Source organism: Lagenorhynchus albirostris, chromosome X (genome assembly GCF_949774975.1).
Source record: "Lagenorhynchus albirostris chromosome X, mLagAlb1.1, whole genome shotgun sequence".
Lineage (NCBI taxonomy): Eukaryota > Metazoa > Chordata > Mammalia > Artiodactyla > Delphinidae > Lagenorhynchus > Lagenorhynchus albirostris.
The window spans coordinates 66,546,801-66,563,873 of record NC_083116.1 but is presented as its reverse complement, the minus strand read 5'-3'; the positions used below and the strand labels follow the sequence as shown (position 1 = coordinate 66,563,873).

General features: G+C 37.6%; 1 protein-coding gene and 1 pseudogene across 2 annotated transcripts in view; one reads left to right on the top strand and one right to left on the bottom strand.

Moving 5' to 3' along the window:
* The window catches only part of MAGT1 (magnesium transporter 1), a 47,743-nt gene that overhangs the window by 9,988 nt on the left and 20,682 nt on the right, over positions 1-17,073 (bottom strand). For both annotated transcript variants that reach the window (XM_060138172.1, XM_060138173.1), the window contains exons 4-7: positions 6,895-7,035; positions 5,994-6,134; positions 5,391-5,480; positions 4,672-4,735 (exon numbers count right to left, since the gene is read on the bottom strand). In XM_060138172.1, coding sequence (XP_059994155.1) covers positions 4,672-4,735; positions 5,391-5,480; positions 5,994-6,134; positions 6,895-7,035 — 436 coding nt within the window. The remainder of the gene's footprint in view (positions 1-4,671; positions 4,736-5,390; positions 5,481-5,993; positions 6,135-6,894; positions 7,036-17,073) is intronic.
* LOC132513969 (general transcription factor IIE subunit 2-like) lies at positions 15,881-16,824 on the top strand (annotated as a pseudogene).

Sequence of the window (17,073 nt, the reverse complement as noted above, 5' to 3'; positions counted from 1 at the left end):
TCTATAGGAAAGGGAAAACCACAAGAGGAAAGGCAAATATATAAAAGGGTTTAAGATCACTTAAATAAACCAGTACAGGGCTTCCCTGGTGGCGCAGTGGTTGAGAGTCCGCCTGCCGATGCAGGGGACACGGGTTCGTGCCCCGGTCCAGGAAGATCCCACATGCCGTGGAGTGGCTGGGCCCGTGAGCCATGGCCGCTGAACCTGTGCGTCTGGAGCCTGTGCTCCACAATGGGAGAGGCCACAACAGTGAGAGGCCCGCGTACAGCAAAAAAATAAAATAAAATAAAATAATAATAAACCAGTACATAGATTTAAAAAACAATTTAAAAAATTTTAAAAGTGACTGTAACTACAATAAACAGTAAAAGGTTAAGCATGCATGAAGATGTAAAACAGGACAACAAAATCACAGAATGTGGGGGAGGGGAGTATATGCATATAAATGAATATATATATATATATATATGGTAGGCTGAAAGGTTCGTTCGGTTTTTTCCGTAAGATGGCTCTAGTAGCACTTAGTTGTCTTTATTCATTTGAAACAATTTTGTTAGACTGTATGTGACAGCTGTCATATCAGCATGCATTTAAAAAAAACTAATCAAAATTGGTGAATTTTTGTGTAGCCATTTTAATACTGAAGATGGGGGAAATAGCAACATTTTCAGCATATTATGCTTTATTATTTCAAGAAAGGTAAAAACGCAACTGAAATGCAAAAAACGGTTTGTGCAGTGTATGGAGAAGGTGCTGTGACTGATCGAACATGTCAAAAGTTGTTTGCGGGGCTTCCCTGGTGGTGCAGTGGTTAAGAATCCGCCTGCCCATGCAGGGGACACGGGTTCAAGCCCTGGTCTGGGAAGATCCCACATGCCATGGAGCAACTAAGCCTGTGTACCACAACTACTGAGCCTGTGCTCTAGAGCCCACAAGCCACAATTTACTGAGCCCGTGCTCCCTAGAGCCCGTGCTCTGCAACAAGAGAAGCCATCTCAATGAGAAGCACGTGAAGCGCAATGAAGAGTAGCCCCCACTCGCTGCCACTAGAGAAAGCCCGTGTGCAGCAACGAACACCCAATGTAGCCAAAAATAAAATAAATAAATTTATAAAAACAAAAAAAGTGATTTGCAAAGTTTCGTGCTGGAGATTTATCGCTGGACGATGTGCCATGGTCGGGTAGACCAGTTTAAGTTGATAACAATCAAATTGAGACATTAATTGAGAACAATCAACGTTATACCACGTGGGAGATAGCCGACATACTCAAAATATCCAAAACAAGTGCTGAAAATCATTTGCACCAGCTTAGTTATATGAATCGCTTTGATGTTTGGGTTCCACATAAGTTAAGCAAAAAAAAACGTTCTTGACCGTATTTCCACATGTGATCCTCTACTGAAAAGTAACGAAAACGTTCCGTCTTTAAGAAAAATTGTGACAGGCAATGAAAAGTGGACACTGTACAACAATGTGGAACAGAAGAGATCTTGGGTCAAGCAAAATGATCCACCACCAACCACACCAAAGACCAGTCTTCATCCAAAGAAGGTGATGTTGTGTATATGGTGGGATTGGAAGGGAGTCCTCTATTATGAGCTCCTTCCGGAAAACCAAACGATTAATTCCAACAAGTACTGCTCCCAATTAGACCAACTGAAAGCGGAACTCGATGAAAAGCGTCCAGAATTAGTCAACAGAAAACGCATAATCTTCCATCAGGATAACGCTAGACCGCATGTTTCTTTGATGACCAGGCAAAAAGTGTTACAACTTGGCTGGGAAGTTCTGATTCATCCTCCTTATTCACCAGACATTGCACCTTCGGATTTCCATTTATTTCAGTCTTTACAAAATTCTCTTAATGGAAAAAATTTCAATTCCCTGGAAGACTGTAAAAGGCACCTGGAACAGTTCTTTGCTCAAAAAGATAAAAAGTTTTGGGAGGATGGAATTATGAAGTTGCCTGAAAAATGGCAGAAAGTAGTGGAACAAAAGGGTGAAGATTTTGTTCAATAAAGTTCTTGGTGAAAATGAAAAATGTCTTTTATTTTTACTTAAAAACCGAAGGCACTTTTTGGCCAACCCAATATATATGAATCTATGTACAAAACAGAAACAGACTCATAGACATAGAAAACAAACTTATGATTATGAAAGGGGAGAGGGAGGGAGGGACAAATTAGGGTTATGGGATTAACAAACACAAACTACTATACATAAAATAGATAAGCAACAAGGATTTACTGTATAGCACAGGGAATTATATTCAATATCTTGTAATAACCTATAATGGAATATAATCTGAAAAAAACTGAATCAGTATGTTGTACACCTGAAACTAACACAAATATTGTAAATCAACTACACTTCAATAAAAAAATAAAAGAGCCAGTAGAAGAAAGTACATTATATACGATGAAGGCAAAGATATTTGTATAAAAGGAAGCATAAGTATAGAATTGCGGAAAAATGTTTGTTACCTTGATTATTATTGTCCAAGCTACATTTAAACAATTTCTTTGCCTACTGAATTAGCAGTTTAAAAAAATAATACATAACGATGGTTAGGACTTGCCAGGGAAAGCAGGGCACATATATATTTCTGGCAGCAAACCTCCCTACCCCACCGCCTTTTTTTTTTGGCCACACTGCGTGCTATGTGGGATCTTAGTTCCCTGACCAGGGATTGAACCCACACCCCCTGCACTGGAAGCACAGAATCTTAACCACTGGACCGCCAAGGGAAGTCCCTCCTACCCTTAAATTTAAGCAAAAGCCTTTTGGAAAACAATTTGGACAAAACACGAAGAGCAATAGACAGATTTACACACTCTGTTTCATACTTCTGGAAATTCAGAGATATGCCAATTATTATTATTATTTTTGGCTGTGCCGCGTGTCTTGCAGGATCTTATTTCCCTGACCAGGGATCGAACCTGGGCCCCCAGCAGTGAAAGCCTGGAATCCTAACCACTGGACCACCAGGGAATGCTGTCAATTATTTTTATACCCAAGAAAACATTCTTTCCAATATTCACCAATAGGAGAATAATTGAATTATGATATATCCATTATAAAGACATTGATAATGATGACTATTTTTCCTTTTCCTTGCCAATATTTTCTTATTGCTCTGTAATTCTCATGCACTTTTGTAACTTTGAAGGCCATATACAATTTATTAAATGCTTATAATACATTAAAAAACCAAACTGTGTGTGAAGTATGTCTATAACTATAAAAAATGGAACTCCTCTTAGTCATCTAGATGATGGGATGACAAGGCAGGGCAAATGACACTACCACCAAGTCACTGGGCAGATTCTCTAACAGCCTGGGCTACAATTGATTCCTATATGTCAATGTTAGGACCCCTTGGCTGAGAAGCGCAACTCTAGGAACATTACATTTATTCCCCTTGTTGATTTGCTCCGCAGAGTCACTGTTTATGCATTCAGGTGGGTAAACTATGATCAGTAATACTAAGAAATGTAGACTGCTACCTATCTGATATCACTGTTACCCATTCTTCAGCTTACAGAGACATCAATTTTCAGATGTGAGAAAGTAAAAATCTGCCCTGCCATTCAAGAGGATGGGCCAACACACATATAAAGTAGCTGCACAGTTTACAGGAAATAATATTTCTCCGTAGGGCATGCTGCAGCTGTAAAATGTCAAAATAAACCCTGTCTTTGAGTAACTACAGTTTTCTTACTCAATGAGGAACCTTGTTCTCTAAAATCGTAGACTGATTCAAATTATATCAGTAAGAAGGAAACATTCCATTCTGGACTGGAGGATCTAAGTTACTCAATTTACAAGTACAATTTCTAAGTAGCCTCAATTTACAACCAAAGTACAGAGCTTTAAAAAAGGCGTTTCTGGGTTTCCCTGGTGGTGCAGTGGTTAAGAATCCACCTGCCAATGCAGGGGACACGGGTTCGAGTCCTGGTCTGGGAAGATCCCACATGCTGCGGAGCAACTAAGCCCACGAGCCACAACTACTGAGCCCATGTACCACAACTACTGAAGCCCACACGCCTAGAGCCTGTGCTCTGCAACAAGAGAAGCCACCGCAACAAGAAGCCCACCCACTGCAACAAAGAGTAGCCCCGCTTGCCACAACTAGAGAAAGCCCACATGCAGCAATGAAGACTCAATGCAGACAAAAATAAATAAATAAATTTAATTTAAAAAAAAAGGAGTTTCTGAAGACAAATTCCCAAATTTATCTGAACGGTGTAGTTTCCAGGAAACAGAACCCTGGGTTCACTTCACAGTCCAGACCTGATTCTGATCCCTTTACACTTAGCCTGGCTTTGCTTTGAGCTCATCAAAACATTGCTTCATTTACATTTCATCTAAGCTCCACCTTTCCTTAAATCCTATAACAACTCTATCTTTCCTTAGGTAAGATATCGCATGGTCCCTCTGATTTGTAGTCTCCTTTGTAGCAATGATCCAATAAGCTTGGCTTTATCAGACTTGCAGGTTTGTCCCTGGTGGTCTTTAGCTGATCAGGCTAAGACAGATGACACAGTAATATGATTCCAAAGATATTATGACTTGCACTAATAAGAGAGCAGCCTCAACCAAATGCTGTAGAATGTAAGAAAACAGACAAATTAAAATGTGGCACCAAGAACTTATTGTAAAGAGGATACTAAACAGAAGAACAATGTGTGTTTCAGCTACAAACTGGGCTTGGCTGCTTCCATGGATATAATTCTGGGGGAAAAAAGGACAAAATTTAATCTTTAAATATACAGTAAATTTTGGTGATTTAATCCTAAAATTGACTACTTTCAAACACTATGAAATTAATAATTTACCTGATGTATGTAAGCATTGGATCTGTAGCATTCATCAGTAAAAAGTTTGATTAAAATGAAAGCTATTTCTGTTATTTATTATTATTTGTACTTATATTTATTTGTATTTATTCACTGTACTTATACTGTGTTTTCAACAACAGAATATATGAGAAAACTAGTTTTTCAGTGTAGAAGACCATGAGGTACAGTAAAATAAACTCCATGAAAACAGGGACTATGTTTTTCTTATCACTATACCTAGTAATACCTAGTACAGTGCCTAGAAAGGATAGATGCTCAAGTACTTGATCATCTATTATTCTATTTAGTTGAAGGCTAACTTTCATTCTTAGCCACCTTACTCAAAAGAACTACCAAATGGGATAAGGAACTTCCCACTTTTAAGAGTACTGCACAGCTTTTTAGCAATTGAAGTTCATTAATACAAAGAGATTGAAAAGTCAAAACTAAATCTAGTTCCTTCATACTCTGGCACTGATCTCACAGGATAATAATAATTAAGATTAACTTTGGTATAAGATGAAAAGAAATCCTGGACTTTCCCTTACCACATGTCCTGTGTGGGGATTCTTATGAGCATATGGTGGTCCTCTTATATGGTTCCACATTTGACCAGATGTCATAGCAAGCACAAAACACTAGGAAACAAAAAGTAATGAAATACTCATATAACATGGTGTAGCTGTTCCCACCTTGATTAGACTCATAGGTGTATGAAAAGTGCACCCTCTCAAGTAATATATGAAATAAATTTTTTCAGATAAACGATAAAAGATAAAAGGCTTATATTTCATCACAAGGATCACAAGAATCAATAATATTTACTTTGAAAGGAAAACACTGTTTTAACATTATAAATAAACTGACACAAGTTTAAAATTGAATATTGAAAACCGTTTTAGAAGAATATTTTCAAAAGAACTGGAGATTTTTGTAGGGGTGACAGTCTTTCAGGTTGAATAAAAACTGGGTACAATGAGTTCCTTCAAGCTCTGTCCATCCTAATGAGATAATGGAGGAAACAAACTGATTTTAAGGTATAAAATAAAAATATATCAAATCTTTTCCCACAGGTAAGAAATAAACAAAATGCCACCTAACAATGTAATATTAGTTTTATTCAAGCAATTTTTCTTCTAAAATTCACTTACCAGAGCCGCAAAAGCCCATCCAGTTTTATTAAAGAGAAATTCCATATTGCTTCTTCGAAGATATACAAGTCCACCAATAACAGCCAAAAGCAATCCCAACATAAGGGGGCCAGCATAATTTGGGGGTCTAATTACTCTAATCTAATGGAAAGGAGAGAAAAACACTTTAAAGTATGAATTTTATCCATTAATTATACAGTTCAAAATACTCTGAAATGAAAGCAATCAAAATTAGTGTGGTCATTTTCAAGAAAAATTACACTTTTTCTTTTCATCCTAATGAAAAAGTCTACAATGTACCCGAAAATGGGATGGATACAATATTCTCTTTAACCACAACATAACATCTTTTATTTATCTATTTATTTATTTTTGCTTTTTTTTTTTCGTGTCACGCAGGCCTCTCACCTTTGCGGCCTCTCCCGCCGCGGAGCACAGGCTCCGGACGCGCAGGCCCAGTGGCCATGGCCCACGGGCCCAGCCGCTCCGCGGCACGTGGGATCCTCCCGGACTGGGGCACGAACCCGCGTCCCCTGCATCAGCAGGCAGACTCCCAACCCCTGCGCCACCAGGGAAGCCCTATTTTTGCTTTTTGAAAGCCATTTTTTTCCACAACATAACATCTTTTAGATTAAGAAGAATTTGCCAAGTACAACTAGATAGTCCATGGGCTTAACAAGGACAAAAGAGTGGTTTCCATGCTGAATTGACTACGTAATAGAGGATGTTTTGTAATGTCAGTCTTTCATCAGGATGATTCTCTTAAATGCTACTTATGAAGGGACTGACAAACTATCACTACCTCAGTGATATGGGGACAAGACCAATTAGGACCTCCCATAAAGATTCAAAGTGGATAATGACAAAGTAATTTTCTACTGTACAAAGCAAGGAAACTTACATTGACATCAGTTCTGTCAGCAATCCACCGGGCAATCTGCTCAGCTGAAAATCCACGCACCTGCAACTCATATGTATCACCCCGTTTGGGTTTCCCTTTTGCAGGAAAGTTGATGAAAGTTGGGGCTGAATTCATGTTTAGCTGAATAAAAAGTATTGCATTAAAATATAAATTACCAAGAAAATAATCTTAACAGCAAATATTATCTTGAAATTTAGGCATTTTACAAAGATGAGGAAGCCCAGGTTTAGGTAGGTTAAGTGATTTGCCTAAGGAAAGTGGTAAGTGATGGAGACAGGATTCAAACCGAAGGCTGCTTGTGACCTTAACTAGCACACTTTACTTACCAAATATAAATTCCTAGCTAAGAAACCAACATTTAACTCCTTTAGAATGGAAAATTTCCCATACTGCAATCACTTTAATCTGTTCAGAGATTATGCAAAACATAATACATTTATGAGAACTAAAATTGTCTCATGTAGCTTAGGTAAGCTCCAAATAGAGCACACTCTCTATTTTTTTTTTTGGCCGTGACATGTGGCACACGTGGGACCTTAGTTCCCTGACCAGGGATGGAACCTGCACCCCCTGCAGTGGAAGTGCAGTGTCTTAACCACTGGACTGCCAGGGAAGTCCCTAGAGCACATTCTCAATTTGGAGGAAAGATCAGGATAAAAGAGTGCTCTATTGTAGTGAAAACCAATACGAAATGATAACCAATATGAGAAATAGTCAATTCTAAAAGGTTCATAAATGTTTAGTGATAAGCATCACGTTTCTCTGTTCTCTGTCATGAGACCATGGTACTCTTAAGAAGATAACACTGGAATTGCTAAGGTAAAGAATCTATGACCTACTCATCCGCATTATATCTTTCCTGACGTGATATAACTATACTTGTGGAAAATAAAGTCTAAGTCCAGGGAAAAGATGTTGACCAACGGATGCAAGCATTCAGGTCCCCTCAGCAGGTAATCCTTTAATGGAGATTGGCTTGTATAAAACAATTATAACTTAAGACATCAACCAATAAAATAACCCACTCCCTTGCTTTGATTCTATACTTATTACAGTAACCCCTCTAACAGTAATATTTTTAGATATTCTCATAAGGGGAGAGGGTATACCGATAGTGGACATGATTATTTTGGTCTCCTTGGCAGTAAAATATGGTGAATTGGTGAATTAAAAGATTAGGTCTTTGGTTACCAATGTCCATGGATTTTTATGGTTTGGTGAGTATATACAAAGTCTGCAGAGCTAGATAAATTCTGGCTACACTGTTAAAAATTCAATTTGAGTCTGCAAAACTTAAGAACCACACCCTGGATAGTGTTCACGCCACCAAACTGCTGCCCAAACTTTAGGCCAAACTCTTCAGTATTTGTTTAGCTATACAGCAGTTCCCACTTGTCTGCAGTTTCACTTTCCAGAGTTTCAGTTACCCATGGGCAACTTCAGTCTGAAAATACTAAACGGAAAATTCCAGAAATAAACAATTCAAAAATTTTAAATTGCAGCCATTCTGAGCAGTGTGATGAAATCTCTCGCCATACCACCCAGGATGTGAATCATCCCTTTGTCCAGCATATCCCACCCATTAGTCACTTAGTGTTGGTTATCAGATCAACTGTCCTGGTACCACAATGTTTATGTTCAAGTAACCCTTATTTTACTTAATAATGGCCCCAAACACAAGAGTAGTGATGCTGGCAATTCAGATATCCCAAAGAGAAGCTGTAAAGTGCTTCCTTTAAGTGAAAAGGTGAAAGTTCTCAACTTAATAAGGAAAGAAAAAAAACCATATGCTGAGGTTGCTAAGACCTATGGTAAGAGTGAATCTTCATGAAATTGTGAAGAAGGAAGATAAATTCATGCTGACTTTGCTGTTCCACCTCAATTGCAAAAATTACAGCCACAGTAAATGATAAGTGCTTAATTAAGATAGAAAAGGTAAGATGGAAAAGATAAATTTGTACAACAAAATATTTTGAGAGAGACCACATTCACATAAATTTATTACAGTATATTGTTTTAATTCTTCCATTTTATTATTATTGTTGCTAATCTCTTACTGTACTAATTTATAAATTAAACTTTATCATAGGTATGTATGCATGTATAAGAAAAAATACAGTTACATATAGGGTTTGGTATTGTCTGCAGTTTCAGGGTCTTAGAATGTATCCCCTGTAGATAGAGGGGACTATTGTACCTCCTTTGGATTTAAAATATATATATGCATCTAAAAGAACTAGGTAATATATGAAATCCATTTCCCTTAGGAAATTAAAAATAAAAAATTACAGGGTTATGAGGACCAACTCCAGTCCATTCTGGCAGCCACTATTACCATTTCTAGACCTTTCTGAATTTATTCATATACATGTGTATGTACCAACAGAAAACATAAAATATTGCTTTGTGTGTGCTTTATTTTAACACAAATGGTATCACATTAACTGTAATATTCTTCAATTTGCTTTTTATTATTCAACCATGTTTGAGAGATCTATCCATGACAGTATGTATATATATATTGACCTCACTCTCACAGTTTATTAAGTAATTATGCTATTGTTGGTATTTTAGTTCTTTTTTTCCAATTAAAAATGATGTTGTAATGAACAGCCATGTACATATCTCCCTGTATACATCTGAGAGTGTTTCTCTAGAAATGGAATAATTAGTTCATGGGGCAGAAACATCTTAAATTAAAATGGATAGAGCCAACTCGCCTTCAGAAGTGGCTGTACCAATTTACACTCCTACCCAGAGACATAGGAAGGTATCTGTTTCCCCACATTCTTGCCAAAAGCTGATCTAATGGATGAATATTGTGTATCACCATTATTGTAATTTGTATTTCCATGATTACTAGTATAACATCTTTATACCAAATCAGCTTTGTAAAAATATCTTGTAGGCTACAGATACAATCAACAGAGTGAAAAAGCAATCAATGGAATGGGAGAAATATCTACAAATCATATGTCTGATAAGGGGCTAATATCCAGAATACATAAAGAAATCCTACAACTAAAAACCAAACAAACTGATTAAAAACTGGGCAAAGGATATGGATAGACATTTCTCAAAAAAGATATACAAATTGCCAACAAGCACATGAAAAGATGTTCTACATCACTAATCATTAAAGAATTACAAGTCAAAACCACAATGCGACACCATCTCACACTCATTAGGACAACTACTATCAAAAAATCAAAAATAATGCAAAATGGTACAGAAACTATGGAAAACAATATGGAAGCTACTAAAAAAATAATAAATGGAACTACCATATGACCTAGGAATTCTACTTCTGGGTATAAATCTAAAACAACTGAAAGCAGGGTCTTGAAGAGATATTTGTATACCTATGCTGATAGCAGTATTATTCACAATAGCCAAAAGGTGGAAGCAACCCAAGTGTCCATCAACAGATGAATGGATAAATAAAACGTGGTATATACCTTCAGTGCAACATTATTCAGCCTTAAGAAGCAAGGAAATTTTGATGCATGCTACAACATGGATAAACTTTGAGGACATTATCCTAAGTGAAATAAGCCAGTCACAAAAAGACAAATACTGTATGATTCCACTTATATGAGGTACCAACAGTAGTCAAATTCATAGAGACAAAGTAGAATGATAGTTGCCAGGGGCTGGAGGAAGAGGGAATAAGGAATTATTTAATGTGTAAAGAGTTTCAGTTTTACGAGGTGAAAAGAGTTCTGGAGGTTGGTTGTACAACAACCTGAATGTAGTGAACATTACTGAACCACATTTAAGAATGGTTAAGATAGTACATTTCATGTTATGCCTATTTTCTCAATTTAAAAATTTTTTAAAGTCTTGTAGGCTTTGAAAATCCTTAGATGTTAAAGAACCAAAATAAGATGTACTGTTTTTGGTAGGTACCACTTTTCATCCATGCTTAGCTTTTGTATACTGTGGCATATGACATTGTTCTTTGGAGAAAGGTTTGAATTTCTTCCACAGATGGACACACTGCCATCCTTATACCACTAATTCTAAATATAGCTCTAAAATGAACATTGATATTAAAAGGTATTTGATGTAGAAGAAAATTGGTTTTGTATTTTTACAAATCACTAATAGAAATTCTTTATGTGTATCTTGTTCAAATAAATGGAATTACAATTTTTAATTTCCAAAACAGCCCTTGCTTTAATAGTAGAGAATGAGAAAGCAGTTCTTAAACTTTAGAAATTGTTTCCTTTGGTCTAAAAAGGCCTAAATGCACTAACCTTTTAGGCTATAGCATGTTTTATGAATATACTGATTTTGATTTATGGAGCTGTGTGAGACTAGAATATGACCAGCACGATGACATACTGTAATATGGAACATTAATCCATCCGTTTGACATTTACTGAACATCTATTATGTGCTTAGCACTAATAGCTACAGGATGTTGGCTCTGCCCATAAGTAAGTATATTCTAAGAGGGACTGTCAAACAACTCTAGGGTTAATTCTACTATAAGATAGAATCTGGAGATATATATATATAATAGAAATATAAGGAAAGTAGTGTGACAATATAAAAAAAGGGTTGATTCACATTTGAGGATTTGAAAAGGCTTCAGGGGAATATCTGAAATGAGGCTTAAAGGGTAAACAGAACTTTAAAAGTGGAGAGAAAGGGAGCAAGAGAGAAAAGATACTTTATGTTGAAGGAAATGATCAACAATGTTGAAATAAAACAATGACATAATATTAATATGGGAAAGGTGGTTATGTGTTTGGAGTAAAGAGGGCATGAAGTGAGGAGGACTAAGGAATTTTGGCTTTAGTCTATATGCCACTATTTCCAAAAGTGTGTTCCATAGAATACAACTAAAATGCTCCATTAAGTGGTCCAATACTTGGGGAAATTCTGCATATTACAGCTCACTATTAGAATGGAAGGAATAACACATTTCAGCATGTTGAAGTCTATGAGAAGTCCTGTGTTGGAAAACAGTTTCTCATGTTTATGCATGTCTTGTGAGCAGAGGCACTGACTGCCTTTGTTCTGGATGATCTTCTCAAGGATGTTTGTACAGCCTTAGAAGATAGTAACAGAGTCTCCCTCCAAAGCAATGGGCATGCATGCTTACTGGCCTTTATAGAAGATTTGGGTTCCCAAAGCTTAGAGTTCCTCTTCCATAATGCAACCCACTCGTTTTCCTTGCATTGTCCTATGGGAAGTGGGGCTTAGGGAACCAGCGCAATGAAGTGTTGATACTTTGGATTTTGTTGTTGTGAGTAATAAAGTCCTTTAACTCCAACCCAGGAGTGTCATGTCATCTGTGAGCATCTATGAAACTGTGGCAGGGTCACTTGTTAGCTTGCAAGTAGAATAAAACCTCAAGACCCTTCATAGTTCTTGATACCCTGAAGTAAAAAATAAAATTTAATTTTGTTTAAATTAAGGTTTCCCAAATTTTATTTTCCCCCAAGTTTTCTTATTAATACCCTCTAGAAAAAAACCTCTAGGAACTGTTACGGCAGGCAATATCGAGAGAGTATTATATGGATGGTAAGTTCAAATGAAAGAAGATGAAGGCCTTGGAAGTAAAGGATGATGGATGTTGTAGAAAAAGAGGAATGACAAAGAAGTGTCACCAATGATACAGAACCCAAGAGGACTGGGTTTGAGTGGAAGTGGGAGAGACAGGAGTTTTATTTGGGACATAATGAATTTTTGGATTGGGAAGTCATTCATATAAAGGTGTACAACAAGAAGTTATACGCAAATCTTTCCTTTCCTGTTTTATACAATTGTTGAGTAAAATATGTCCAAATATATGAGTTAGACAGATTTATAAACAGACAAAACTCAATCTATGTCCTTGAATCTACTGATTGCATCTATGTCCCGTTATAGGCAAAGGGGAAAGAACTACTACAGGGCTTCCCTGGTGGCGCAGTGGTTAAGAATCTGCCTGCCAAGGCAGGGGACATGGGTTCGAGCTCTGGTCTGGGAAGATCCCACATGCCGCGGAGCAACTAAGCCCGTGCACCACAACTACTGAGCCTGCACTCTAGAGCCCACGAGCCACAACTACGGAGCCCACGAGCCACAACTACTGAAGCCCGCGCGCCTAGAGCCTGTGCTCCGCAACAAGAAAAGCCACCGCAATGAGAAGCCCACGTACCGCAACGAAGAGTAGCCCCCGCTCGCCACAACCAGAGAAAGCCCACGTGTAGCAACAAAAACCCAACACAGCCAAAAATAAATTAAAAAAAAAAAAACTAGTACAGATGCTGAAGTTAAAAATACAGTTGAAAGTTATGATTTCCAGTTCTGCATGTAAGGAGCTTGGAAGTCGCTACTCTATCATATTAACAAGTAAAAACCTGAACAAACTGAAAAGCAGACAACTCTTCTGGGATTCCCTAAGAGAGAGGAAGACACAGGGCAAACGACCGCCCCCAAGATTGGAGAGACAGACAGGCAAATACAGGGAGTCACGGCTTATCTGAGCAGAGACCAACAAGTGGAAACCGCCTCAGGAACATTGCCAGAGTAGGAAAACCTGATCTGTAACTGACAAATTACTGGAGGCTCAGTGTGGACAACTCTGAGAGTTAAAAACTCCAAAAGCACACAGTTTTGGGGAGGGGGGTAAAAATATTGTGAGATTTACCTCCAGGAGCTTGACTAGGTTCCCACAGTAAATACTGGAGAAAAATCACCTCATGCTACTGTCAGGGTGAGGGGAAAATAAAACATTTTGAAATACCCCAAAGAACTCTGCTCTTCTTAACAAGGTCTGTCCTCAGAGGAAACTAGTTAACCACAGCCTAACCTGCTGGGGTATTATCAGAGCCTAACTGACCTGGAAGAAGGGAAATACCGAACTCTAGTTCACTCCAGCCATCCTGTCCTCTAAGAGGGGAGGAAAAAAACTGAGAAACTCTTGTGAAGCTCACAGTCCAGAGGCATATGCTCACTAAAAGACTGAGATCTAATTATAGGACTATAAAACATCCCTCTCCCCTCACACCACATTACTAAAGGCCACTTTACAGCAGTTCCTTTCATCTAGTACATCATGTCTGGCTATGAAGAAAAAAATTACAAGGGATATCAAAAGTCAAAAAAACACAATTTGAAGAAACAGAGCAAGTATCAGAACCAGACTTGGAAGGGATGTTGGAATTATCATACCAGGAATTTTAAACAAAACTGACTAATATACTAATATCTCTAATGGATAAAGTAGACAACATGCAAAAACAGATGGTTAATGTAAGCAAAGAGATGGAAATCCTAAAAAGAACCAAAAAGAAATGTTGGTGATGAAAACCACTGTAACAGAAATGAAGAATGCCTTTAATGGACTTAGTACACTGGACATGTCTGAGGAATCTCTGAGCTAGAAGATCTATCAATAGAATCCTCAAAAACTGAAAAGCAAAGAGAACAAAGACAAAAAAAAAAGGAAACTAAAACAGAACAGAATATCCAAGGACTGTGGGCCAATTACAAAAGGTGTAACATACACATAATGGGAATACCAGAAGAAAGAGAAAGGAATAGAAGAAATATTTAATGACTGAGAATAACCCAAAATAACGTCAGACTCCAAATCACAGATCCAGGAAGCTCTAAGAACATGAAGCAGGATGAATGCCAATAAAACTATGCCCAGGCATATAATTTAACTCAAATAAACCAAAGATAAAAAAAAAGCTCTGGGGCTTCCCTGGTGGCGCAGTGGTTGAGAATCTGCCTACTAATGCAGGGGACACGGGTTCGAGCCCTGGTCTGGGAGGATCCCACATGCCGCGGAGCAACTAGGCCTGTGAGCCACAACTACTGAGCCTGCGCGTCTGGAGCCTGTGCTCCGCAACAAGAGAGGCCGCGATAGTGAGAGGCCCGCGCACCGCGATGAAGAGTGGCCCCCGCTTGCCACAACTAGAGAAAGCCCTCGCACAGAAACGAAGACCCAACACAACAAAAATAAATAAATAAGCTAATTAACTCCTACCCCCAACATCTAAAAAAAAAAAAAAAAACCTCTGAAAGAAGTCAGAGGAATCTCTCTTCCTCTTACCTATAGAGGAAGAGATATAAGAATTACATCCAATGCTTCTTCAGAAACCATGCAAACAAGAAGAGAGCGGAGTGAAATATTTAAAGTGTTGAGAGGAAAAAACAACACCAACTTAGAGAATCCTGTACCCTGTGAAATTATTCTTCAAAAGTGAAGGAGAAATAAAGACTTTTTCAGACAAAGAAAAATTGAGGGAATTCCAGGCAGGAAATGTTAAAAGAAGTTCTTTAGAGAAAAGGAAAATAAGGTAGGTTGGAAACTTGGATCTACATATATTAAGGGAGGGACTGAAGAGGGAATAAGTGAAGGTAAAATAAAAACTTTTGTTTTTCTTATTCTTAATTAATCTAACACATAACAGTTTGTTCAAAATAACACCAGCAATATATTCAATTGTGTGTGTGTATATGTGCCTATATATAAGTGAAATGAATGACAGAAATGATACAAGGGATGGAAGGGGGGATTAGGATTATTTTGTTATTATAAGGTATTCTTGATACCCATGAAGTGGTATAGTGTTATTTGAAAGTGGGCTTTAATTAGCTGTAAATGTATTCTGCCAACTCTAGGGCAACAACTAAGAAAAGCAAAAAAAAAAGTATAACTAATATACTAAAAAAGGAGAGAAAAATGGAATCATATAAAATGATCAATTAAAGCCACAAAAGGCAGAAAAAGATTGGAAGACAAAAATAGGAACAAAGGGCAAAAAACAGAAAACACTCATGAATATGGCAGATGGTAATCCAACTATATCAATAATCAACTTGAATATCAATGGTCTAAATGCACCAATTAAAAGATAGAAATTGTTAGAGTGGTTCAAGAAACAAGACCCAAGTATATGTTGTCTTCAAGAAACCCACATTAAAATAGACACATATATAGATTAAAAGTAAATAGATGGAGGAAACATACCATGCTGTATCTTCTGAGTCATTATGATCATCATCAAAGAAGAAGAAAGCAAAGCTAGAACATGGAGGATCATCAAGCTCTAAACAAAATTCTGATCATAGCAATGGATCATTTAACTCGAAAGTTCTATCAGAACACTCTGGATATAAGTTTGGCGTTCTTGCTAAGATTTTGAATTACATGAAAACATGGCATTAGCAACGAGATACACATCCTCTTACTAAAATTTTGGATGAAACACAACATTTAGATATTGGACTCAAGCAGAAACAACGGCTAATGACTGAGGCAATAGTCAGTAATCCCAAAACTGAAGTAATAGATGGAAGTATGCCTTCAAGCCCAAGTACAACTTGAAAGATAAGAAGGTCCTACTTAGGCTCTTAAATAAGCATGATCAGCAAGGCTTAGGAGGAATTCTTTTAGAAGACATTGGGGAAGGACTGCCCAATTCCCAGAAAGCAGTTAAGGATTCAGGGAACCAGATACCATTTGTAAACCTTCCTGATAAGAAGAAAATTCTTTTCTTCAATGATAAGAGCTGTCAGTTTTCTGTGGATGAGAAGTTTCAGAAACTGTGAAGGAGTGTCACCGTGGATTCAATGGATGAGGAGAAAACTGAAGAATATCTAAAGTGACAGGGTATTTCTTCCATGCAGGAATCTGGACCAAAGAAAGTGGCCCCTATTCAGAGAAAGAAAAAGCCTGCTTCACAGAAAAAGCGATGGTTTAAGCCTCACAATGAGCACTTGGCCTGGGTGCTGAAGGACTACTCTGACATCGCTCCTGGCAAGTAGTGAACAGTTTTGTCTGAGAGCAAAGAGTTACAAAGTCAAGATCTTCGTTGTTGATGCTGGGATCCGAAGACTGACTGTCTTCCCATTCTAGTTCTTAGGACCAAGGAGAGGAGCAGTTCAGTTTACAGAACTAGTGCAAATTACCATACTCGAAGCTTATTTTCATTAATGCGCTAATGAGAAATGTGATGTCCCCGTTAACCTCCTGTTACTTCTTGGGGGAAAGGCAGTCAGCATGGCATGCAGGTGTCTTTGCTATTTATCTCTACTTCTAAGTGGTTCCTGGTTCCATTTTCCCTCTTTTATTACCTTAGAACAAGTTTGCTGATAGTCTTGAATGCAATATTTGTTTATTTCAAAAGAACATATTTATAATAAAAT